Source organism: Cajanus cajan, chromosome 10 (assembly GCF_000230855.2).
Source record: "Cajanus cajan strain Asha chromosome 10, NIPB_CcT2T_4, whole genome shotgun sequence".
Lineage (NCBI taxonomy): Eukaryota > Viridiplantae > Streptophyta > Magnoliopsida > Fabales > Fabaceae > Cajanus > Cajanus cajan.
This window is the reverse complement of record NC_138526.1, coordinates 44169518-44196964: the sequence shown is the minus strand read 5'-3', so window position 1 is coordinate 44196964 and position 27447 is coordinate 44169518. Positions and strand designations below refer to the sequence as shown.

General features: G+C 31.2%; 3 protein-coding genes, 1 long non-coding RNA gene and 1 other non-coding gene across 7 annotated transcripts; 2 read left to right on the top strand and 3 right to left on the bottom strand.

Annotated features, from left to right (window-relative positions):
- Window positions 1-4045: 4045 nt before the first annotated feature.
- Window positions 4046-9947, top strand: LOC109817030 (beta-amylase). Its single transcript, XM_083065434.1, has 8 exons — window positions 4046-4396; window positions 5613-5678; window positions 5771-6169; window positions 6286-6450; window positions 6632-6895; window positions 6979-7188; window positions 9357-9596; window positions 9692-9947. Exons 1-8 carry the CDS (start codon window positions 4166-4168, stop codon window positions 9812-9814), a joined length of 1698 nt encoding a protein of 565 aa, XP_082921560.1. The 5' UTR covers window positions 4046-4165; the 3' UTR covers window positions 9815-9947.
- Window positions 9948-10701: 754 nt separating this feature from the next.
- Window positions 10702-13595, bottom strand: LOC109817042 (uncharacterized). The gene is made up of 3 exons (XR_002241319.3): window positions 13360-13595; window positions 13132-13209; window positions 10702-12285 (listed from the first exon to the last, which is right to left on the bottom strand). It is a non-coding gene; the product is annotated as an uncharacterized LOC109817042 (long non-coding RNA).
- Window positions 13596-17127: 3532 nt separating this feature from the next.
- LOC109817033 (beta-amylase) lies at window positions 17128-24750 on the top strand. 3 transcript variants are annotated; one of them, XM_083065698.1, is made up of 9 exons: window positions 17137-18294; window positions 19514-19582; window positions 19675-20073; window positions 20363-20527; window positions 21138-21401; window positions 21488-21697; window positions 23234-23473; window positions 23584-23702; window positions 24570-24750. In XM_083065698.1, exons 1-9 carry the CDS (start codon window positions 18064-18066, stop codon window positions 24607-24609), a joined length of 1737 nt encoding a protein of 578 aa, XP_082921824.1. In that variant the 5' UTR covers window positions 17137-18063; the 3' UTR covers window positions 24610-24750. The 3 variants fall into 3 exon arrangements, with proteins under 3 accessions (XP_082921825.1, XP_082921823.1, XP_082921824.1); XM_083065699.1 differs by lacking the exon at window positions 23584-23702 and having other exon boundaries at window positions 17128-18294; XM_083065697.1 differs by lacking the exon at window positions 24570-24750 and having other exon boundaries at window positions 17130-18294; window positions 23584-24550.
- On the bottom strand, window positions 24213-24285 carry TRNAA-AGC (transfer RNA alanine (anticodon AGC)). Its single transcript has one exon. It is a non-coding gene; the product is annotated as a tRNA-Ala (tRNA).
- A 1354-nt stretch (window positions 24751-26104) lies between the features above and the next one.
- On the bottom strand, window positions 26105-27216 carry LOC109817043 (protein DESIGUAL 2). Its single transcript, XM_020382241.3, has 3 exons — window positions 26963-27216; window positions 26654-26859; window positions 26105-26453 (listed from the first exon to the last, which is right to left on the bottom strand). Exons 1-3 carry the CDS (start codon window positions 27059-27061, stop codon window positions 26282-26284), a joined length of 477 nt encoding a protein of 158 aa, XP_020237830.1. The 5' UTR covers window positions 27062-27216; the 3' UTR covers window positions 26105-26281.
- Window positions 27217-27447: the final 231 nt, after the last annotated feature.

Genomic DNA, 27447 nt, shown 5'->3' with positions numbered 1-27447 from the left:
AAATACATACTCCCGTGTCAAGAAAGTCTTGAAGTCTCTCCACCTGGTGGCAAGGGCAGATAACATCTTCCTCCTCATGACCTCAGTGTTGGGAATGTCAAAATTTTGCTATGAAAATAACAACAAATAATAAATAATGTATTTAAGTTATATAATATTGAAGGGATGTGAAAGTATATACCTGAATATCCTGCCACATGAAGTTCTTTTCAGCCTCCTGAACGTCATCCCATGATGGAATGATAATAGAAACATGCCGTCGATCTAGGACTCCCAAATAGCTCTTAAACTTGGCAGCATTTGGGCCTGATGCCTTGCCAGAACGAGGATCCACCTCAACTGGTGTCCTCTCCTTAGCAATGCGTCCAGCTGTGAACCCACACAATCGGGTGACAAATCTACCTTCCCTCCTTCCACTGCCAGACCCTGAATCCTCCATAATCTTGAAAAAATTAAACTCTCATTATTAAAACAATGAATTAACTGAATAGATAAATAAAGTAAAAAAGATAATAACAAGTCCATCTTAAATATTTCTACTAATACGATGGTAAACTAAAGGTCAATGCCTAAAAAAGTCCATCTTTAATGCATCTGGAACAGCCCGTACTGAAACCAGAACGGGCCGTTCCAGATCAACAATTTACAAAACATGCAATGTGGAAACAAAGGCACTTGGAGACTTAGAGAATAAGAGAATAAGAGATACTTTTCGTAAACAGTGGGACGCGCAGGAATGAGAAATGGAATTTTGGCCATTTTAGCTGAAAATTTACGTCGGACTAGGGGATTCCGACGTAAATTTACGTCGGACAAGGGGGGGTCTGACGTAAATTTATGTCGGACAGTGGAATCTTCGACGTAGATTGTCTAATTTACGTCGGATCCCCTCTTGTCCGACATAAATTAGTCTCCCTATATGTACAAAACTGCCACCGCATTTTTACAACGTCAGTGTTTCGAGTTTCGGACGTAAATTGGGTGACGTACTAGCCCTATTTTGCACTAGTGAAACGAGGAACATATTAAAGATGTTGTATATTTATAATTTTGTACCTAATATTTTCAAATTACTTTGAAAATCAATTTGATTTATATTGAAGATATCAAAATTAATTTATAATGTTTGTATAAAAAAATAAAAATTATTTTTCAAAATTAATACATACATACATATATATATATATATATATATATATATATATATATATATATATTCTTTTTTGAGAATATTTCCAAATTCTTTTCTTATTTCTTTTCATTTGACTTAGGTTTATATCCATTTTGGTTCCAATAGTTTCTTAAATGTGCAATTTTTGGTACCTAATATTTACCACATATATGATATGTTTCTTTTTTTTATTTTAATTAAAATTTATAATCCATTAAAATAATTTTATTCTAAATTTTTAATAGAATTATTTTTATATGTGATTAACTAGTCGGGTGGTCTCATTATGTCCCATGTTAATATTTTTATTTAATTTTGAATGACATGTTATTAGTAGGCCAACATTGTTTAATTTTAAAAATAAAAGAGACCAAATTTGTAATAAAATTTTTTGGAGAACTAAAATTGTACATTTGATAAGTGAATTTAAGCCTTAACTTCATTTACGAGCAGAGGTGAAAATTACTTTTTTGTACGTTCACTTGAAAATCTAGCCATATTAACATTTTCTGATTGTTATCCATGCATACATCAATGCAAAACTTAGAGCCCTTACTCATACATCATGACTCATTTGTTCTACTAGTCCCCAAGGCATAGGTAATAATTATTATTCATTTGGTTCAGAGATTACAATAAACTGAGAAAAAATTGAAGTATTTGACTCAACAGGGTAGCAAATATTAAAAATTAATAAGTTAATTGGGTTAGCTATTTGGCTTAGTTGCTTAAAATTTTTCAAATAATGTCTTGACTCTTTCTAAACATAGAAATGCAATCACTTGACTAAGAAATTAAAGCAAAATCAATTAAACAAGTAGCAATGCAAACACTCACAATAATATTTTTGGATCTCATATCTCACCTAGTTAGGCTTTGAGAGCTCACAATCCATCATACCACATAGAAAGAAACACACATAATCCTATAGCTACATATTAGAGTTCAACAACAATAGACTTATAATTTTCACCAAGTAGATAAACTACATCACCAAAAGGCTTGCACCAAATAATATGTAAATGTCTCAATCTCAAGTCAATTGTTTTAAAACCATCAAAATAAATAAGAAGAAAAATAAAAAACTAAGGTAAAAGAAACTTGACTTTTCATAATAGGATTTATCTTGTGCCATTTGTAACGATCTGTTAGGTCATCACACTTAATACAACATAGTAATAACGCAGTGAAAAACTAAAAGAATCTACTACTCTAGGATTAACATGTGATAGTACTTGGATATCTATGTAATATATATAGTGATAGTACTTGGATATCTATGTAATATATATATATATATATATATATATATATATATATATAGAGAGAGAGAGAGAGAGAGAGAGAGAGAGAGAGAGAGAGAGATCCTTTTACTCTAGAAGTAAGTCAGCCTAGACTTACTTCGTTCAATAAATCATGTTCTACATTAAATTTCAACGATCCAACCGTTCAATTTCAAGTTCTTAATGCATAGATCAAATCTACAAATTTTTAAAAAATTTGAAAATCATTTAATACTTCGTTTCATTAATTTGAATTAATGTAGAAAATGATTTTATGATTATCCGTTAATTTGAATTAATGAAATGAAGTATTAAATGATTTTCAATTTTTTTAAAAATTTGCAGATTTGATATATGCATTAAGAACTTAAAATTGAACTGTTGGATCGTTGAAATTTGATATAGAACATGAGTTATTGAATGAAGTAAGTATAGGTAGACTTACTCCTAGAGTAAAAGGATCCCTCCTCTATATATATGCGTGTGTGTGTGTATACACAAGATGCAAAAAATTTAAATAGTTGTGGACAAAAGACAGACACTAGAAGGAAGTGGTTGAATAATATCTATAAAAAATTTGCACTTTTTCAAGTAGTTAAGTAATAACACTGGTAATAAAGAGTGTCAGCAGATGAAACACATGGTAAATTTTAAACTTGTTTATCTCAACTATCGAGACTACATTCTGATTTCAATCAAATTAGATTGAATTTCACTATCTTAAAAAGATACAAGTATTCTTTTAACAAGCCACTTTTAACTTAAACCTAAATATTCTTTGAATTACTTCTTCAAGCAATTTATCCAAGTTTAGGGTTTAAGGTTTAGGCAAAGTTTATAATAAAATGCAAAGAAACAATTTAGAAAGTTTAGTTTCCTATGATAATTACTTCTCTTACGTCATCACTAACTTGATGAATGAAGTGATCTTCAATGATCACTTAGATTCATACTATCTTAAGCCTTTTCACTTCACCCAATAGAAACTTGGAAATCAAAATCACAAAATTTTGATAGTTAAATGACCATAAGTGCATTTTAAGTCTATAATTTTAAGCTTGTATTAAAATTAATTGTGAAAAATGTTTACATTGATTAAATATTTATTAACTTATTTTAAAGAAAAAATTAATAATTACAAATTTTAATTTATATTATTATAATTGTTTTTAATAATATTAAAGTTATATGTATATTATTAAAACAATATAAAATATGTGTAAAAAATATAAAACTATTTGAATATATATTAATATCCATAATTATATATATAACAAATCTTTTTATAAGATTAAAATATTAATAATTATAATAATAAGAAATTATAAATTAAAATTTCAACTCCAATAGATTTATTTTTCTCTTCATCTGACTGACCAGAATCTCAAATTTAAATGTGCTAACTTTCTCCTAAATTTTTGGGAACATAGCCACATTCTGCTGATCCATAAAACTGACTCCTAAACCCTAGGACATTGTTGACGAAGTAAAAGAAAACATACAAAAGAAATATCTAACAGACCACGTCCATTTGTGTTGTGTGTACGTTCCTGAATTGGTTATAAACTAGCATTAATTAATTAATACACTAACAAAAATAATATATTCAGTGTAAAGTGACGCAATCAAAAGCATTACTGATTGTTCCTACATTTTTCTCTCATTGCATAGTTCGTGCCAGCTACATGCAATTACTATCAAGAAGTGTTGAATGGAGAGCGTATGTGCAGCACAGAGTGGAATGGGAACAAGACTCACGCCACTGATTCAAGGAAAGTATAATTTCCAACATGAAATGTCAGAGAGGAGTAGAGCTATACGAGTAGAGAGAGCAAGGAAGCCCAAAATAACACATGCTTTCTTCAAATTGGATTGTGGCCACCTCAAGAAACAATGGGATGTTGGAGTGGCCTTAAGAAAAGGTGCAAGTGCTGAATCAGAGGTATACCATTATTCTTGTTTTCATTCGTAACAAGTAAACATAGTAACAGTAGGCTCTATAATTGTGGCAAGAGTAGCTGGGTGAGACCGATGATTCTTTAATGGTTCAGGACAACAATAATTCTCGTATTTTTATTTTTTTCATTTTCTTTGGATCATACAAAGTTTGATATCACACATCGAATTCACCATAATATGATCCTAACCCGAATTTGTATCCCATTTGAGTGATAGTCCATAATTAATGTTTTTTGAATGATCTATTAGTAGTGTTAAAAATGATCTCACTAATTATGTGACAATGAGAGAACCTAGACTTTATTTTAAGGTCAAAAACTAACTAGAATAATCGAGTTGAACAATACGTCATGTTTTAAATGAGTTTTAAAATGAAAGTTTATAGGACAGTACTCTTTTTTATAGTATGATTAATATAATTTATTAAAAATAATAAAATAACTAATAAGAATTAAGTATTGTTTAAAATCTTCTTAAATGATATTTCCTTCTGTCCTTATTATAAATCACAATTTAAAAAGAGTTGTTATTCGTTTTTATAAGGTATTTTACAATTTAAAGCATTAATTTTATTTTTATTAAAGATTGTGAGTATGTATTTTTTTTCTTCACATTTTAAACTTTCTAATTGTCATTTATTATTTTTATTGGTATTAGTATATAAAGTTTTATATAGAATAATATCTTTACATCTCTCATAAAAATTTAATGATAAATAAAAATGATAAAAATAATAAATCATAATTTTATTTTATAAATTCAATAATCAACTAATATAGTCACTTACATTGATTCATGTTATTCGGTTAAATATATCTTATAATAAAGAATAAATAGAGTATTATTTTTAAGGAACAATAATTGTAGGGAAAAAAAGATAAAATTATTCTTAATTTTTTTGCTTTCTATAATTTCTTCTTCGACCTCGATCTATATTACCATTACTAATTTGTTACACTTTTCATAAATAAAACAACAGTGTATAACAGTATGTCGTTGTATATGAAAATTTCCACGTTCTAAAGAGCACAGGGAGCAAGGGGATGCATGCATGTTTCCTTCTGCCAAAATAACGCAAGCAAAGAAATGTTGTATAATGATCAGAAGACTGATTTTTTGATAGAAAATAGTTCAAGGAAAACATGTAGGATCTCCAAATTCATCCACATATCATAGTAAATTTTGCTCATAAAATGCAGGCACGTAATCGTACAATGTACAGAGCAGTGCTTTCGAGTTATGTACCAGTGTATGTGATGCTCCCTGTAAGTCAATAAACCTTAAATTTAAGTGTACATACCCATGCTACATATCTAGGTGTTGTGTTCTATTTTTAAAATGTGATTGTTGCTTCCAGCTAGGAGTTATTACAAATGACAATGTCTTAAAAGACAGAGAGGAACTCGAGAACCAACTCTGGGAGTTACATGAAGCTGGTGTTGATGGGGTTATGGTTGATGTGTGGTGGGGTATCGTAGAATCTAAGGGTCCTAAGAAGTATGATTGGTCAGCTTGTAGGACCTTATTTAAATTGGTTCAAGATTGCAAATTGAAGTTACAAGCTATAATGTCATTCCACCAATGTGGGGGAAATGTGGGAGATTCTGCTTTCATCCCGCTCCCTAAATGGGTACTTGACGTTGGAAATTCAAATTTTAATATCTTTTACACAAACCACAAAGGTTTCAAGAACAAGGAATGTCTATCCCTTGGCGTGGACAACCAACCTTTGTTTCATGGAAGAACTCCCATTCAGGTAAGTTTCTTGAAAAAATTGATTTCCTACATGTTACTCAAAGTCTTAAACTCTAGTTTTACTAGTCTGGTTACAATTCCTGTATTTTTAACCATATGCATGTCCATTTGATACAGCTGTACACGGATTACATGCAGAGCTTCAGAGATAATATGGAAGATTTTCTTGAATCAGAGCTCTTCATAGACATTGAAGTAGGACTTGGCCCTGCAGGAGAGCTCAGATATCCATCTTATACAGAAACTATGGGGTGGGTATTTCCTGGTATTGGAGAATTTCAGGTGAGTCTGGACTTGGAGTTTTCTGTTGTAGCTATATATATGTGCATAGTCTCATAAAATAGTCGGCACATCATTGAAAACAAATAAGGTTTAAACTTGATGTTATATATTTACTACTTGAATCAATAAAAACACACCTTCCAATTCTCTAACTTATTTACTTGCCTCTGACATGTTGCAGTGTTATGACAAATATCTTAAAGCTGATTTCAAAGAGGCTGCTGCAAAGGCAGGCCATCCTGAATGGGAGCTTCCAGATAACGCTGGGGAAACGAATGACGAACCAGAATCAACAGAATTTTTCAAATCAGGGGGAACCTATCAAACTGAGAAAGGGAAATTTTTTCTAACATGGTATTCCAACAGGTTGTTGACCCATGGTGATGAGATCCTCGATGAAGCCAACAATGTGTTCCTAGGTTGCAAAGTGAAGTTAGCAGCAAAAGTAAATTCTTAAATGCATACATAAATTAGCTAGACCTTTCTTTTCTTCATGAATCAACTGACAGTTGGTTCTTTGTAAAACAGGTTGCTGGAATTCACTGGTGGTATAAAACAGAAAGCCATGCTGCAGAGCTTACTTCAGGATATTACAACTTAGATCATAGAGATGGATACAGACCCATAGCAAAGATGCTCTCACGACACAAAGCTATTTTAAATTTTACATGTCTTGAGATGAGAAATCACGAGCAACCAGCTGAAGCCAAAAGTGGAGTCCAAGAACTTGTTCAGCGGGTAATTTATTTATTTCAACTTAAATTATAATATAATTCCTTCAACTAATCAAGAGAACTTGTGATTGATATGTAGTTCAAGTTGCAAGACACGAATATATTGTTATTATGGGAAACAAGTTATCCACGATGTAACATGCGTCACACTGTCTGTTAGTATTACGTGGATAAGTCGTAGAGTGAAATAACCTAGAGAAAAATGTGGTTTAAATTACACACTTAAAAGGGCAGGCGTATACTATCGTAGCAATAAGAATGCGCATCGTGCATATATCCCCAAAGAACTAATTTGGTGTACCTTAAAAAAATCTTTATGATGTTTATCCGATAGAGGGTTTAAGTTGATAAAAATTTGATACAAAAAAAAGTTGTAAAGAATTTAAATAAAAAACTTTAAAGTTGAATTGTATTTTTCCTAGCCTTTAATTTAATTTTAATCCTATTCATAAATTCAATTGCCAATTTTCCCTCTATTAGTTTTATTCACAATTTTTGTTCACCAATTGTTAAAAAAAAAAAAAAAAATCCTAGCAAATATTCAGTCCCGTGAAAGCTAAACAGCAAGTATGCCTCATATGTCACCTGAGTTGGTGGGTTCCAATCATGTATAGCACTGGGCAACATTCAAAAAGTCCAACCAATACTTAAACTTGTCAATTATAATTGTTTTGGTTAACATTGAGTTACATTTTTTGAAGTATGAATCTTATTAAGAAGTATATGACAAATGAAAAAACGTCATTAATTCTTTGATCTTATAGAAGCTTATATCAATATGCTTAGTTCTGGCATGATACACTCAACATTCTTTTTCGAATAAATAACAATTTACTAGTGCAAAAAGAAGCTTTTACATCACCTAAATGACGTCAGAAAACGGCACTACCGACGTTATAAAAATGCGGTGGCATGTACCGTAATTTTGGTAGATTATTTACATCGGTCCTAACTGGGTACGACGTAAATTTTAACATCTACGTCGGCTACGCATTGTATCCGACATAGATATTAAAATTTACGTCGGACCCAATTAGGGCCAACGTAAATAACCAATAGCTGTTATTAAAAGAAGGTGCATGTGCGCGCAGTAGCTATAGATTTCAAAAATTCACCTCCCGCGCGCAAAGGCTGAAGTGGTAGGGCCTTCCTCTTCTCCTTTAGAGTTGCTTTTCAGGGATTCATTTCAAGCTTCTCCTTCTTCCTCTTCAACAACTTAGATTTCTTCTCCCGTGCTTCTCGTTCAGCTTGGAACCACGAAGTTTACATATTTGAGGTTAGGGGATCTCACTATCTTGTTTTTCTATGAGGTAGAATCTTCTTTCAAGTTTGTGTTTTCTGGGATGTTTTTTTTGTAATAATGTTTGTGCTGCATTTCGAGTTTTTGAAGCTGGAGAAGGAAGTAACCAAGTCCGGATTTGGAGCTAGGTCTATCAAGCAGAACGACCCATTCTGCTTGGAGAACGGGCCGTTCTGCAAGCAGAACGGGCCGTTCTTCAATAGAACGGGCCGTTCTCCAAGCAGAACAGGCCGTTCTCCAAACAGAACGGGCCGTTCTGCTTGCATTCGTTTTTTTTTTTTTTTTTTTTAAATTTTTATGACTTATTTACGTCGGACGTTGTCATGTCCGACGTAAATTTACGTCAGTTTTCGTGTCCCGACGTAAATTTACGTCTCCCGCTTCTACGTCGAACGTTTTTCTAACTTAAAAACCCCCAAAATAACCGACGTAAAATGTGTATTGTGTACCAGTGGTTTGACTGTAGCAATATCTTGCTCAATGTCCAACTCCTTTATTAGCCCTATAAGTTATAAGATTTCTTTATCAGCCTTAACTGCTGCCATGTACTACATAACCAAAATTGATTCAACACTTGATTTCCAACAAATAGTAATAAACTTGTGCCCTTTAGATATTTGAAGATCCACTTCGCTGCTTCCCAATGTTAAATCCTTCCCTTGCTTTAACACAAACTTAAAGGTTTGACATACAACATGTGTCATCAAACTTTCTAAAAATATTTTTTAACACATTTTATTAGTAATTGAAAAAACTCATTAAGTAAAGTGGAATCTACTAGTATTTATATTTTTTTAATAAATTTTAACTAAAGTAGAGAGTTTGCTGATAACATTTCTTTAACTTTATTCAATGTGCATCTTTTCATTCAGGTCCTTAGCGGAGGTTGGATGGAGAACCTTGAAGTTGCAGGAGAAAATGCACTTTCAAGATATGATCATGAAGCTTACGATCAAATCCTTTTAAATGCCAGACCAAACTGCGTAAATAAATTGGGGGCTCCAACACTAAAAATGTACGGTGTGACATATCTCCGTTTGTCGGAAAAATTATTACAGCAAACAAACTTCGATGTATTCAAAGCCTTTGTCAGAAAGATGCATGCTGATTTGGTAAGCATCTTTTACTTCATTTAATGAAAGATGACAATAATGTGTTATTTGAAGTAATGAAATATTCTTTTTACAATTTTGTAAGAATGTTACAGGATTATTGTCCAGACCCAGAGAGATACAATCATTTCACAATTCCTATGGAACGGTCAGAGCCAAAAATCCCGATGAAGGCTCTTCTTGAAGCAACGAAACCTATGTCGCCTTATCCATGGTAGGAAATAGACATCATTGTTAGTGATGCTACTGGTTTTCTTCGTCATATAGTCACTACTATTTTACGTGTATTCAAACTGAAAACAAAGAGCAAGAAATTATATGATTAATTCTGTTTCAAACCTTGTACAATGTCAATACGAAGTGGACACTACAAGAAAACTTGTCTTTAGAGACAAAATTTTTAGTCTCTAAATTAACAAAATCAGTTACTAAATCAATAAGTGACTAAATTAGATACCAATTATAGAAAGTTGCTAAACCACTGGTTGCTAATTTTAGTTACCAATCTAAAGTCTGATTTAAAAACTAATTTAATGACTATTTTTTTTATGACCAATTTTGCGATTTTTATATTGATCAACTTAGTAACTTATTCTACAATGACCAATTTATTGACCAATTTTTAATGACCATCTCATTGACCAATTTTATAGCAACTCTTTTAATTACTAATATTATAGTAATCAATTTAGATACCAATTTTGATAACAACTAATTTAGTAACCTATTTTATAATAATTAACTTAGCAACTTATTTTGTAATAATCAACTTAGTGACTGATATAATAACTAATTCTAAAGTAACCATTTTAGTGACCAAATTTTAAAATAATTGAATTAGTGACCCATTTTTCAATGACTCAAAGTGACTGATATAATATATAAAAAAAGTAGTCGCTAAAATTTTTCCTTATTCATCTTTCTTATTTATGCCATTTTCTTTCATATTTATTATCTTCTTTATTCAAATTCACCACATACCTAACTTCAATTATTTTTCTACTAAAACATAATAATTATTTAAGTATAATATTAATTATTTATTTACTTCACATATTTATTTTATGTTAAACTATTATGCAAAAAGTCATCATACACTATATAATAACATGAAAATTAAGTAATTAAATTTTTTAATTTTTTAAAACTACACATAATATCCACCAAACATACAATCCTCACTATCTATTTGAGAAAGCGATGTTTAAACGATGACCATCTAGCATTCGAACAACAATATTAATTGTTTCATTACATAAAGATGGTTCCTTGGAAAGCCTAATATTAAGTCTCAATTTTACCTCTTCTTGGATGAGACTTATTGAACAAATTCCACTCATCCTTTGAACCATTGCAATATAATTGTTCTCTTTTTGGTTCATTTTGTGTGCAGATATAACTAACCCAAATTCATCTAACAATACCTTAATCTACCTCATTTTTTGAGCAGGTATTGAGGAAGAGTGGAAAGTTGAAGACTCTTACTAAGAAGCTAAGGAGCAGAGAAGAGGTTCTAAGCCGGGCTCAATATAACCCGCGCTGGGCGTGACAAAAACAGAGTATTTCATCTCTGCCAGTTATATTGCGCCAGGCGCAAAAGGAATTGAGCCGGACGCAAAAGGAATTAAGCCGGGCGCAAAAGGAATTGCGCTGGGCTTGTGTTGAGACAGAGAGTGCTTGACTTCTCTGGAAGAACTTGCGCCGGGCTCGAAGAATTGTGCGCCGGGCGCGGAACCCTAATCTGATCTCCCAGACCCGTATTTGAAGCCATTTTCGGGGGAGAAACCTCCATTCTCACATTGGGCGCCTCCAGGAGCTGCGGAAGGGATTCCCAGGGCTTGGGATCATCCGTGTGCGGATCTTTCCTTCGGTTCTTCACTTCCTCTTCCATCTCTATTTTGTATTTGCCCTCATTGTTGTGAGTGGTTTCACCCATTTTGTGGGGTTAGATGTAACCAACGTACTCTATTGTAATCTTTACGGTTTTAATGATATATATACATGTTGTTTTATTCTTTGTTGTGTTTGTTTCTATTCGTAATGCTTACTTTGGATAGATCACCCTTTGCATGATTTAAGGTTCCATGGGTATTGGAAAATAACCTGTGAAACTAGTTATGAAACATATGCCTAGTGGTGATTGTATCTAGGGATAGAGTTTGACCCATTAGTAGTCTTAAACCCTAGCCCGTAATGCGAGTGTAGATATTGGGTACTCAAGGAATTGATATTCAATATCCGCACCTAGGCTCTTTCTCTAAGGGATTAGGTTTGAGTAAACTCTTGGGTTGACTAAGCAATGAATTTAACAAGAGATTAAGGATACATTAGTGTTACGTTCGGTGAAATCTGACCCCCACAGCCTCACAATACCATTATCCCATTTCTACTCTTTCCCATTCTAAAACTAATCTTTTTATAGTTTTAACATTCCAATAGTCATGCTCTTCATCTCACATTTACATGACAAACTATAAATTGGAATTATTCTTTAGTCACGAATAGTCAATAAATGCTTATTTTATCTTCTAATCCCTGTGGATACGATATTTTTACTACTTGAACGGCCGGTATACTTGCCGTGTTTGAGACCGTTGATGGAATTAAACTGATTTACAATTATAACAAAAGTACTTCAACGGAAATCTCAACACCTAACTTCTTCCTTGTCAAGCATTTTTCCCATTTCCTGCAATCATGAGGCACACAAAATTCAGTACAAGAATTTGAATAGTCATACAACAATAAGAGTCATGCACCCACACAATGGACACAAAAGGCAAAGATTGTCATACAGCAAAATTAGAATTTGAATTGTCACACTCTTAAATATAAGTCTCAATTACACATCACATGTCTAATGAATGTCCAATACGATTTTGAAAGGCAACCTTTTAGGAAGCGTTTAGTATGCTTCTTAGTAAACACCACAAATGCAAAAGACAAACATAATCAATAATCAATACAATAAAACCTTGCAATATAAATGTTTTATCAATAGAAAAGTACTAAAAGCCTAAAACTCTCTACAATAATTGTTTAACTTTTTCGAATATAAGCAATTTTGTCACACATAGCAGTACATAAATTAGCAAACATAGGTGAATATCATATTTGTGGCTTGACCCTTATTGGGGTTTGGTAATTGAATATTGGAATTCAGCTTCAAAATAATTGAACTTAATCTCGTTTTCATTTCTAGATTTATTTATAACCTAAACCAGAAGTTTGTTAACACAAAAATAAAAGCGATTCACAATTAGATCTCTAAGCTTAGGGTCTATACTTTATTTGGTATCAAAGTCAGTACATAGTGCAAATTGCAAACATCAAAATCCTCAATGAATTGAAGGAAGCAACTTAAAGTGAATTCTTTTGTTCTCACGTATGCATATCAATAAGTCTCAGTTCTCTTAATTTTTTTTTTCGTTTCTCAAGTCAATTTTTTCCTGATTAAAACATGACTCCGTATTTTGATATTTGCTAACACTTCAATAATCAACTTTGTATACATAAAGAACTAATTGAATCTCACTTATGTTAATCTCTTTATAAAGTCCTTGCAAGCCACAGCCACTGCCTGAAGCCCTTCATCGCATATCGAATCAAGCACCTGTACAAGAACAACATCCAAACACCAACAATCAGCCCCAAATCGAAATTCAAATCCACAAGAATACAATCAAAACACACAAACACGAGATAATCCAGTAAAGCTCAAATGCGGTGGCATAATCCAGCTCTTGATCGGAAACCAACGCACCTTTCGTAGCACTGAATGAACACATCGATTCAAATGAAGCTTCTTCAAGGAAGGTGACCTCCTTAGCGACCTAAACACGAGAATCGAAATTAGAAGGTAAAGGTGAGGGTGAGGGTTTAAAGATGAACACTCCACACGTGGACAAGAAAAAATCGTGGATGCTCCTATACTCGACGCGTAGTTTCGTTTCTCGTGGAGGCTCTTCGTGTCAAAACGAAAATGTATTGATTCATTTTTTTTATGTTTTTTTTCAAAAGGTTCACCTTTGTTCATTATTATTAAACTATTCAGTAGCCCTTGAAACCCATCTCTTACAGGCTAGATCTTTGATGCTTTAGGTTTCTAATTTTTTTTTTTGGTAGATAATTAATCAGATAATAATGGTATCGATATATATTCATGTCATACACTTTAGAAAATTTTGATTTTTCATAAATTAGATAAAATATAAATTTAAAGATTACGCTTTGATAGTTATACAACAAAATATTATATAAATAATATTAATATTTTAATTTTATTAATTTTAATTATATACTTAAAAAAATAGTTTCTAAAATGAGTTAACAATGACAAAAAATATCAATGTTTAGTGTGTTTTAATGAGAATCTAATTTATCTAAAATAAACTAATAATGAGTGAAAAATTAGTTGTATATTATATTTCTGTATTAGATACTAAAGAAAATCTAAAATGAGCTAATAGTGAATAAAAAATTAATTATTATTTACTAGTGTATTTTTTTTAGAGATCAAATATTTTTGTGTCTAAAATAATTTAACTGAAATATTAGTTTCTTGTTATATTTTTATTAGAGACTAATACATTGGTTTCTAATATAGAACAATTAGATACTAAAAAATGGTATCTAAATTGAGTTAATAGTGACCAAAAAATTAATCTCTAGTAATATTACAATTAGAGACTAGAAAATTTAGTCTATAATTTTAGTGCATCTTAAGACTAAAATATTGGTTTCTAAAGTGTTTTAACAGTGACCAAAAATTTTGTCTCAAATTATATTTTAATTAGAGACTAAAAATGTTGTACCTAAATAAATAAATAATATTTTTTAAACTATTAGCTACTAAAAATTTGGTCTCTAATTACATTAAAAATATTAATGACAATAGAGATTGAATTAGGGACCAACTATAATCTATCTCTAAAATAGTATTTAAATAAGTTGCTAAAGTGACTATATAAATTTGGTCTCTAAATAAGTCTCTATTTAATGAATTTCTTGTAGTGGGAGAAGAGAAAATAGCTTCAAATAGTTTGCTTACAAGTTCCCTAAATTTTTCTTATACAAAACTCTTTGTCATTATGCCACACCATTTTCATTCTTTTATATCTATCAACTTTTCAAACTCAATCAACTATTGATGATAAATGAATAATAATTGTTTTTTTTATTACAATCACATTATTAATATAGTTAAATGACAGTTAAATAAATAGTTTATGCAAACTTATAATCTTTCTGAACAAATCATTAAACGAGGAACATATTAAAGATGTTGTATATTTATAATTTTGTACCTAATATTTTCAAATTACTTTGAAAATCAATTTGATTTATATTGAAGATATCAAAATTAATTTATAATGTTTGTATAAAAAAATCAAAATTATTTTTCCAAATTAATACATATATATATATATATATATATATATATATATATATATATATATTCTTTTTTGAGAATATTTCCAAATTCTTTTCTTATTTCTTTTCATTTGACTTAGGTTTATATCCATTTTGGTTCCGATAGTATCTTGAATGTGCAAAATTTTGGTTCCTAAATTTTTTTATTGCAAAATTGGTCTCTCAACTTCAAAATATTAAATAATATTAGTTCACCATGAATATGCCGCAAAAAATTAAATAGAAAATACTGACATGAAATGTGAGTGACATTATATGATAGTTAATTAGTCACACTAACTTAGATATAAGTAACAACATTGATTTTTACCACATATATGATATGTTTCTTTTTTATTTTAATTAAAATTTATAATCCATTAAAATAATTTTATTCTAAAATTTTAATAGAATTATTTTCATATGTGATTAACTAGTCGGGTGGTGTCATTATGTCCCCATTTTAATATTTTTATTTAATTTTGAATGACATGTTATTATAATAGGCCAACATTGTTTAATTTTAAAAATAAAAGAGACCAAATTTGTAATAAAAAAATTTGGAGAACTAAAATTGTACATTTGATAAGTGAATTTAAGCCTTAACTTTATTTACGAGCAGAGGTGGAAATTACTTTTTTGTTCACTTGAAAATCTAGCCATATTAACATTTTCTGATTATTATCCATGCATACATCAATGCAAAACTTAGAGCCCTTACTCATACATCATGACTCATTTGTTCTACTAGTCCCCAAGGCATAGGTAATAATTATTATTCATTTGGTTAAGAGATTTCAATAAACTGAGAAAAAATTGAAGCATTTGACTCAACAGGGTAGCAAATATTAAAAATTAATAAGTTAATTGGGTTAGCTATTTGGCTTAGTTGCTTAAAATTTTTCAAATAATGTCTTGACTCTTTCTAAACATACAAATGCAATCACTTGACTAAGAAATTAAAGCAAAATCAATTAAACAAGTAGCAATGCAAACACTCACAATAATATTTTTGGATCTCATATCGCACCTAGTTAGGCTTTGAGAGCTCTCACAATCCATCATACCACATAGAAAGAAACACACATAATCCTAGCTACATATTAGAGTTCAACAACAATAGACTTATAATTTTCACCACAAGGCTTGCACCAAATAATATGTAAATGTCTCAATCTCAAGTCAATTGTTTTAAAACCATCAAAATAAATAAGAAGAAAAATAAAAACTAAGGTAAAAGAAACATGACTTTTCATAATAGGATTTATCTTGTGCCATTTGTAACTATTTGTTAAGTCATCACACTTAATACAACATAGTAATAACGTAGTGAAAAACTAAAAGAATCTACTACTCTAGGATTAACATGTCGTACCTGGATATCTATGTAATATATATATATATATATATATATATATATATATATATATATATATAGAGAGAGAGAGAGAGAGAGAGATCCTTTTACTCCAGAAGTAAGTCTGCTTAGACTTACTATGTTCAATTTCAAGTTCTTAATGCATAGATCAAATATGCAAATTTTTTAAAAATTTGAAAATCATTTAATACTTCGTTTCATTAAATCGAATCAATGTATAAAATGATTTTATGATTATCCGTTAATTTGAATTAATGAAATGAAGTATTAAATGATTTTCAATTTTTTAAAAATTTTACAGATTTGATCTATGCATTAAGAACTTAAAATTAAACTGTTGGATCGTTGAAATTTGATGTAGAACATGAGTTATTGAATGAAGTAAGTATAGGTAGACTTACTCTTAGAGTAAAAGGATACCTCCTCTATATATATACGTGTGTGTGTGTGTATACACAGGATGCAAAAAATTTAAATAGTTGTAGACAAAAGACAGACACTAGAAGGAAGTGGTTGAATAATATCTATAAAAAAATTTCACTTTTTCAAGTAGTGAAGTAATAACACTGGTAATAAAGAGTGTCAGCGAAGATGTAGATGAAACACAAGGTAAATTTTAAACTTGTTTATCTCAACTATCGAGACTACATTCTGATTTCAATCAAATTAGATTGAATTTCACTATCTTAAAAAGATACAAGTATTCTTTCAACAAGCCACTTTTGACTTAAACCTAAGTATTCTTTGAATTACTTTTTCAAGCAATTTACCCAAGTTTAGGGTTTAGGGTTTAGGCAAAATTTATAATAAAATGCAAAGAAACAATTCAGAAAGTTTAGTTTCCTATGATAATTACTTCTCTTACGTCATCAATAACTTGATGAATGAAGTGATCTTCAATGATCACTTAGATTCATACTATCTTAAGCCTTTTCACTTCACCCAATTGAAACTTGGAAATCAAAATCACAAAATTTTGATAGTTAAATGACCATAAGTGCATTTTAAGTCTATAATTTTAAGCTTGTATTAAAATTAATTGTGAAAAATGTTTACATTGATTAAATATTTATTAACTTATTTTAAAGAAAAAATTAATAATTACAAATTTTAATTTATATTATTATAATTGTTTTTAATAATATTAAAGTTATATGTATATTATTAAAACAATATAAAATATGTGTAAAAAATATAAAACTATTTGAATATATATTAATATCCATAATTATATATATAACAAATCTTTTTATAAGATTAAAATATTAATAATTATAATAATAAGAAATTATAAATTAAAATTTCAACTCCAATAGATTTATTTTTCTCTTCATCTGACTGACCAGAATCTCAAATTTAAATGTGCTAACTTTCTCCTAAATTTTTGGAAACATAGCCACATTCTGCTGGTCCATAAAACTGACTCCTAAACCCTAGGACATTGTTGACGAAGTAAAAGAAAACATACAAAAGAAATATCTAACAGACCACGTCCATTTGTGTTGTGTGTACGTTCCTGAATTGGTTATAAACTAGCATTAATTAATTAATACACTAACAAAATTAATATATTCAGTGTAAAGTGACGCAATCAAAAGCATTACTGATTGTTCCTACATTTTTCTCTCATTGCATAGTTCGTGCCAGCTACATGCAATTACTATCAAGAAGTGTTGAATGGAGAGCGTATGTGCAGCACAGAGTGGAATGGGAACAAGACTCACGCCACTGATTCAAGGAAAGTATAATTTCCAACATGAAATGTCAGAGAGGAGTAGAGCTATACGAGTAGAGAGAGCAAGGAAGCCCAAAATAACACATGCTTTCTTCAAATTGGATTGTGGCCACCTCAAGAAACAATGGGATGTTGGAGTGGCCTTAAGAAAAGGTGCAAGTGCTGAATCAGAGGTATACCATTATTCTTGTTTTCATTCGTAACAAGTAAACATAGTAACAGTAGGCTCTATAATTGTGGCAAGAGTAGCTGGGTGAGACCGATGATTCTTTAATGGTTCAGGACAACAATAATTCTTGTATTTTTATTTTTTTCATTTTCTTTGGATCATACAAAGTTTGATATCACACATCGAATTCACCATAATATGATCCTAACCCGAATTTGTATCCCATTTGAGTGATAGTCCATAATTAATGTTATTTGAAAATGATCTATTAGTAATGTTAAAAATGATCTCACTAATTATGTGACAATGAGAGAACCCAGACTTTATTTTAAGGTCAAAAACTAACTAGAATAATCGAGTTGAACAATACGTCATGTTTTAAATGAGTTTTAAAATGAAAGTTTATAGGACAGTACTCTTTTTTATAGTATGATTAATATAATTTATTAAAAATAATAAAATAACTAATAAGAATTAAGTATTGTTTAAAATCTTCTTAAATGATATTTCCTTCTGTCCTTATTATAAATCACAATTTAAAAGGAGTTGTTACTCGTTTTTATAAGGTATTTTACAATTTTTTTAAAGCATTAATTTTATTTTTATTAAAGATTGTGAGTATGTATTTTTTTTCACATTTTAAACTTTCTAATTGTCATTTATTCTTTTTATTGGTATTAGTATATAAAGTTTTATATAGAATAATATCTTTACATCTCTCATAAAAATTTAATAATAAATAAAAATGATAAAATTAATAAATCATAATTTTATTTTATAAATTCAATAATCAACTAATATAGTCACTTACATTGATTCATGTTATTCGGTTAAATATATCTTATAATAAAGAATAAATGGAGTATTATTTTTAAGGAACAATAATTGTAGGGGAAAAAAGATAAAATTATTCTTAATTTTTTTGCTTTCTATAATTTCTTCTTCGACCTCGATCTATATTACCATTACTAATTTGTTACACTTTTCATAAATAAAACAACAGTGTATAAAAGTATGTCGTTGTATATGAAAATTTCCACGATCTAAAGAGCACAGGGGGCAAGGGGATTCATGCATGTTTCCTTCTGCCAAAATAAGGCAAGCAAAGAAATGTTGTATAATGATCAGAAGACTGATTTTTTGATAGAAAATAGTTCAATGAAAACATGTAGGATCTCCAAATTCATCCACATATCATAGTAAATTTTGCTCATAAAATGCAGGCAGGTAGTCGTACAATGTACAAAGATCCAATGCTTTCGAGTTATGTACCAGTGTATGTGATGCTCCCTGTAAGTCAATAAACCTTAAATTTAAGTGTACATACCCATGCTACATATCTAGGTGTTGTGTTCTATTTTTAAAATGTGATTGTTGCTTCCAGCTAGGAGTTATTACAAATGACAATGTCTTAAAAGACAGAGAGGAACTCGAGAACCAACTCTGGGAGTTACATGAAGCTGGTGTTGATGGGGTTATGGTTGATGTGTGGTGGGGTATAGTAGAATCTAAGGGTCCTAAGAAGTATGATTGGTCAGCTTATAGGACCTTGTTTAAATTGGTTCAAGATTGCAAATTGAAGCTACAAGCTATAATGTCATTCCACCAATGTGGGGGAAATGTGGGAGATTCTGTTTTCATCCCGCTCCCTAAATGGGTACTTGACGTTGGAAAGTCAAACCCTGATATCTTTTACACCAACCGCAAAGGTGTCAGGAACAAGGAATGTCTATCCCTTGGCGTTGACCACCAGCCTTTGTTTCATGGAAGAACTCCCATTCAGGTAAGTTTCTTGAAAAATTTCATATCCTACATGTTATTTTCTTTTCTTTCTAATACTCACAGTATTTCGAAACTGGTCCAACCAAAGATTAATTTGTGTTAACAAGAAATAATTTAAACTCTAGTTGCAGCTAGTTTTGTCACTAATACTATTACTATATTTCTTAGCGCGTCCAATTATCCATTTTGGATACATTATCATGAATTGAAAGCGGCATATCACAAAACAATCCCAAAAGAAATTTGTTGATCTTTTTGGTTACTAATTGATCGTTTCTCATGTGATACAGCTCTACACTGATTACATGCAGAGCTTTAGAGATAATATGGAAGACTTTCTTGAATCTGAGCTCTTGATAGACATTGAAGTAGGACTTGGCCCTGCGGGAGAACTTAGATATCCATCTTACACACAAGATCTAGGGTGGAGATTTCCTGGTATCGGAGAATTTCAGGTGAAGTCTGGAGTTCTGTTGTAGCTATTTATGCATGATTCCATCGCAGAGGAGTTTAATAACGTACTCTTTAATGCATTTGTCTTTTCATCGGTCAGAATCTATTAAAAATTACAAAATTAGGAGAATTATTAAATGAAATGTGAGATTCATTAAATTTTACATTTTCTAATAAATTTCAACTAATTAGAGATAGCGTATTTAAGAGAAAACGTGTTAGAAAGTGTGTTAAAAGTGATTTTCTTCCATCAAATTATGAGTATTTCATTGAAGTAAATAACAAAAATAAACTAACTAGTTGTTGATATGTGTGGGACTAAGCTCAATCTTCTTGATTAAAGTCTTGGATTCAAATATTGTTAATAAAAAAAAAAAAGTGATTAAAGGGAAAACCTCCAATAATGGTCTTTTGATCATTCAGATTCTTTGACGGGGATTAGGCATTAGTAAAGCGTTATCAATAAAGTTGATACATACTTCTCATGAATAACATAACTAAAAAAAAAAAGTGAAATATGATTAAGCTTGACGGTATATATTCACTACTCGTATCAATGAAATCAAACCTTCCAATTCTCATAGTTATTTACATACGTCTGAAATCTTGTAGTGCTATGACAAATATCTTAAAGCTGATTTCAAAGAGGCTGCAGCAAGGGCAGGCCATCCCGAATGGAAGCTTCCAAATAATGCTGGGAGATCGAATGACGTGCCTGAATCTACGAAATTCTTCAAATCAGGGGGAACTTATGAAACAGAGAAAGGGAAATTTTTTCTGACATGGTATTCCAACAAGTTGTTGACCCATGGTGATGATATCCTGGAAGAAGCCAACAATGTATTCTTAGGTCGCAATGTGAAGTTAGCAGCAAAAGTAAACTCTTGAATGCATATGATAAATTTGCAAGCCCTTTTTTTTATCTTTTCTTGTGAATCAGCTAAGGCTCTCTTACAAAACAGGTTGCTGGAGTCCATTGGTGGTATAAATCAAAAAGCCATGCAGCAGAACTTACTTCAGGATATTACAACTTAGACCATAGAGATGGATACAGACCCATAGCAAGGATGCTCTCACGACACAATGCTATTCTAAATTTTACATGTCTTGAGATGAGAAATCATGAGCAACCAGCTGAAGCCCGAAGTGGAGCTCAGGAACTTGTTCAGCAGGTAATTTATTTCCACTTAAATTCTAATCTAATTCATTCTCCACCAAATTTTACATGTCTTGTGATTGATATGTAGTCCAAGTCCCAACTCCATGACATAACTATATTGTTATTAAGTGAAACAAGATATCCTCAATGAATGATACATAATATCTAGATCAACCTTTGGTAACAACCAGTGATAGTCCCCCCGCATCAGAATGTTGACACCTTTATAAAAGGGTAAGGCAGAAAACTAAAGCATTTAAGAGTATATGATATATGATGGGAGGCTCTAGACTCAAGAATGCATATATCAGAAGATATACTTCATGAATTGAAGTAGAGCAAACCTATATTAGGAGAGGCTGACATAGCACGTGGGTCTGAGGTAAGAAATTTTTGAAATTGTTTAGCAAGAGTAACTATATAGGGCTAAAGAAGGATGTGCTCTCGGGAGAATGAGTATGTCCAACACCAGAAGCATCAAATGGAGGAACAACTACAACAACGTTTTGTGTTGGTGGTTTGAAGCTGATGACTAAACTGATTGAGAGGTTTCCATTGAAAGGATTGCTGTGATTTATTTAATAATTTTGTATATTGTGTTTTCCAATGGCCCCTTTTGTTTGCAAAGACTACGCTTATCATAGCTGTTTTTTCCTTGAAATTTTCCTTTGTTGGAGGGAACAACAACCACAAATTAATTTGGAGTAGATAAGATCCCTTCATCTACAATGTTCTTCTCAATGTGAGACTTAAGCTAAATTTCTTTAACTATTAACTCATTAACCATCGAATCAACAGTCGGGAGAAGAGTGCCATGAAAAATGGTTGTACAAAGCCATTCAAAATCATCCCGAAAAGCCATCAAAAGTTGAACCAAGCGCTGCTTTCCCCTACGATCAGTGCAAGGTTTGAAAGCTTGTTTTGCATATTTGGTAAGATCCAATTTGTCCCACAGATTGGGCATAGTAGATAAAATTCTTGGATGCTTGTGTTGACCTATTGAAGAGCTTGAATATCAATCTCCAACTGATATTTCTTAGCGAAATTGGATTGCACATACAACTTGTTCAAATGATCCCAAACCTCCTTGGTTGTTGCATGTTTTGCTAGTTGAACGCATATTTATTGCAAAGTAGAGTTGTTGCTTCCCACGATTCCAGCTCTGTTTGATATTTCACATTTTGTTCATCCATTGGCTTGTCAAGAGTGCCAAAAAATTAACCTCACATTCGTTTACCATCCAAAATACTCCTCAACACATAACTCCAATAGAAATAGTTCAGCCCATTTAGTTTTACCCTAATAGATTGAAAAGAATCATCATTTTCCTCGGTCATTGCTAAGACTCACAGATGGAGAACAATAAAAGGAGAACCTGCAAAATATATAAAATGTGTCGGTTAATTATATTACATGCATTAATTAAAAAGTTGGGTGTGATTAATATTGTGAAATAGCATGAGAAATGATTCTATGCGCCAGTTATTTTTTTAAGTCACAATTAACATATATTTGTTGCGTAGTTTTATTCAATATATGTGCCTTGCAGGTTCTTAGTGGAAGCTGGATGGAGAACCTTGAAGTTGCGGGAGAAAATGCACTTTCAAGGTATGACAGTGAAGCATACACCCAAATTCTTCTAAATGCTAGACCAAATGGTTTAAACAAATGGGGGCCTCCAACACTAAAATTGGCTGGCGTAACATACCTTCGTTTGTCAGATGAATTACTACATCAAACAAACTTTGATGTATTCAAGGCCTTTGTTAGAAAGATGCATGCTAATCTGGTAAGTAGTAGTGTTTCTACATTTAATGATTTAATGAAAGATAACAATATTTTGTGTGGAGTTTGAAATGTAGTAATGAAAGGTTCTCCCCCATTACAAAAAATTTACAGGATCACTGTCCTAATCGAGAGAGGTACTATCATTTCACAGTTCCTTTGGAGCGTTCAAAGCCAAGAATTCCACTGGAGCTTCTTCTTGAAGCAACCGAACCAGTGGAGCCTTATAGATGGTATAAGGAAACAGACACCACCCTTAATGATGATGTTACTGGTTTTCTTTATTATGTAGTCTCTACTATCCTGCGTATTTCAAGATAAAAAAAATAAACTAATTAAAAAGGGGAATAGAAATGAAGGATGACATTGATCAACAATATAATAGGAAACAATCAGGAAGCTATTGTTGGTTCATGTTCAAATCACCAAGTGGAAATAATCTCAAATGTTTTGCTTCCTTATAAAGTCCCACTTTTTTTCCCACAGGAAACTCCTTATCTTTTAACCCGAATGATTCTCATGTTTTGTATCTTGAAGTTCTTTAAACAGTAACAAATATAATTATTTTTTATTATAGTTATACTATTAAGAAAATATTAAATGAAACTAAAATAATTTATAAAAATTTATATCCTGTCAAGTTTGAGAAAATAAGTAAGGGTAAACATATTATAAAACCACAGTATAGGCAAACCAAAAAAGAAAAGAAAAAAGTTGTGTAGAAAATATATATGAAAAATAAATGGAGATGCGGGGTATCGATCCCCGTACCTCTCGCATGCTAAGCGAGCGCTCTACCATCTGAGCTACATCCCCTTGCTGTTCTGTGACATATGTATATTTTACTTGGTGGTTCTTCATAAACTAACTTTCATTTATTGAATTGTGTATTTGAAAAAGAATAAAAAGTAAAGCATAAATTTTAAAAATTAAAATTAAAATTAAAAAAAGTGGGATTTTTCATAATTTGTTATTCATGTTTCATAAAGAAAGTTAAAAGAGTTTATTCATACTTTACTTTTGATGATTTATTAGTCTTCTTGCAATAGTAGTTATTTTTTTAAATGATCTTTCTCCTTTTATTCTTTTTATTTTGTCAGGATTCATGATTATACTTACGGTACACTAGATGAGATATGACTGAATAGTGCATCTCAGGGAGTTTTACCTTGGAAGTTGAACTTGAAACTTTCCAATAAATGTACAAAATTGTTCTATTGGTTGTTGATTTTTGCAAAGGGCTAGGACCATGTATAGGTAGGAATCCTTTCTAGTTTTCTACGACCCTTTTAATTGTTTTCTTATATCTCAATTTTTTCACACACTAATTGCATTGCTTAAAAGAGGTAAAGCTTTAGGTCAAGTTTTCATGGCATATTCAAACTCTAATTTAGACATAGCGCACATTTGACATAAGAAAATTTATTGTAAAAATCAAAATAATCAAGTAATGACTATCTTTACTCATGAAATGCATAAATCTCGTTGAAATTAGCAGCAAATTTTTACTAAAATAAATTTTATTTTTTTTGAATGGAAGGGAACCTAAAATCCGAATCAAAATATATTAATATCCACGAGGGAACCAAATATATAAGAGACATAATCACCCCCAAAAAGAATTACATAAGAAACATAAATGCAAGTAAAACATAAGATTCATCTTAGTGAATATGCTACTTGGTTAGCCTAACCACACATACATAGGTGGGAAGGTAGAAAAGTTGAGCCAAGTATGCCAATGGTTGAATCTCCTTTTAAGTAGAGGGTGGGCAAGGAAAGGATTTATCATCACTCTTCCTAACCAAATTATTAAGATTATATTATGATATTTGTCAAAAATAGATATATATTTATTAATAAGAGAATTATATTAAATTTTATTATTTATTAGCTATTTTACACACATCCTTTTATTAATAAGATATTATTCATTTTGAAATTAAGACCGTAAAGAAGAAGTTAATTGGGATGTTATTTTGGATCAAACCTTGATTGAAATCCGTAGTAAACTGACAATTCCTCTTATTTGGGTTCCTCTTATTTGGGGCAATTTCGCAAGAATTTTCGCTATGAAATGGTTATTACTGAATTGGAGTGACCAAACTTCATCCAACAATTTTCTTCGGAAGGTTATACCATTTATCATAGCTGTTATCATTTTTTTTTAGAAAGGGATGTTATCAATTGTTTTCATGAATATGATATAATTCCATATGTTTGGTAACCGTTGTTAGTTGAGTTATCAAAATAGGCCAATCTTGTATCATTAGTAACAGAAAAGAATATTCACTCAAAAAGTATAAAATAAATAAAAAATGTAAAAGGGGAGGCAAACTTGATTCGATTTCCCCTTCCTTTGCTGGAAGGTTTATGTGTGCGCAAGATTATGCCTTTCTTGGAGATTAAACTAAAATTGTCCATCAAACATTAAAATATAAACAAAAGAAAATAAGGGGAGAATAGAAAAAGTTAAATGATATTATTTGGCAGTAACCGATTTCAGCATATATATCATTAGCATCCATGGAAACGAAATTTTTCCTTGGCCACTGTGAAGCAAATCCAATATAGCTACGGAGCAATAAAGTGAATAAAACTTAAATTAGAATTGTTATAGTCAGACAGACACATGTCAGTGCATCAGTGGCGAGGATAATTAGTTGGTGAATAAAAACTGTTACATTTGTTTTGTATGTTTAATCCTAAGTACACATTTGGTAAAGCAAGACATTTAGAAAAGCCAAAAGAAAAAAACAATATTAATAAAGCAAGCAGAAGTGGCCTCCAGTCTAGTTATCTTAATCGCTAATTAAGAGGCAGTGGCAGAAACGTAATACACAACACTGAACACGGCATGAACAAAACACAAGATTCCACCAATGGACAGAAAGTGATGGTGAGTGAAACCGCAAGAACCCCTTCCCTTGTTGTTTGACGAAGTCCCTATCACCAGCATGCTCAATCCAACAGCCAACACAATCCTAATCAACAACACAATTCAAAGGAGAAAAGTAAAAACAAGGGTTTATATGGATCAAGTGAATGATAAGTTATGGTGTTGTTGTTTTGTTTTTTTCTCGAAAACAAGTTAGTAATAGTAAGATACAATAGTATGTATAATATTTGAAATTCGAGTATTCTAACAAATAAAAAGAAATTAGTGGGGCCAGTGACACATTACCATGTTAAAATGAGAGAAGCCATTGAGAATTGTCTATTTGGAGAAGCCTTATCAAGCCCTTGTTGAGAACAAAGGCAATTGAAGCCACCTAGCAAGTTGACTATAACATGGGCTAATGCCAAAAGCACTGCTGCAGCCAACCCCAGCATGAAGGCCTTATGGCTTGGGTCTTTACACTCAAATATCCATAATCTCAAGTGCTTAACCTGTTTGGTTAAAACAACTATTAATATTGCATCTTACTATATAGTTATTCATTGCATTAAAGTTTTTGTTGTACTATAGAAAGAGATTTAGCTTCAAGCATACCTTGTTTTGTGCAATTTCAGCTTCAATGCCAAGAATCCCAGCTGTGATATCCATGATCACAAGCAAGAGGCACAGAAAAATGCCTGCTCCTCTATTCATTTCTAGGAGAAACTCTTTGTATCTAATTTGCTTGTTGCCAAGTGCTAAGAGTGAGCAAAAAGATGTAGCGGGGGAACACTAATATATATGAACTGTACAAAAAGTATATGGAATTGTATTGGTATTGCAGGTGGGTTAAGTGGGAAAAGCCTTTATTATATAAACTCTGCAAACTAAACTTTGCCATACTTTTGTATCTTTTTTTTTCTCTTTTTCTCCGGTGTTCGATTCGTTTGATAGGGTGCAAGAAAAGCAGGGCATAAACCAGCTCATGAAATAGCGTACTACGTAGCGGGCCAAATGATTGTGAATAAGTAAATTTCTTGATTCGTTGAGTTTTTTTTTTTTTTTTAAGTATATAGAGATGCAAATATTTTTACTTTTTT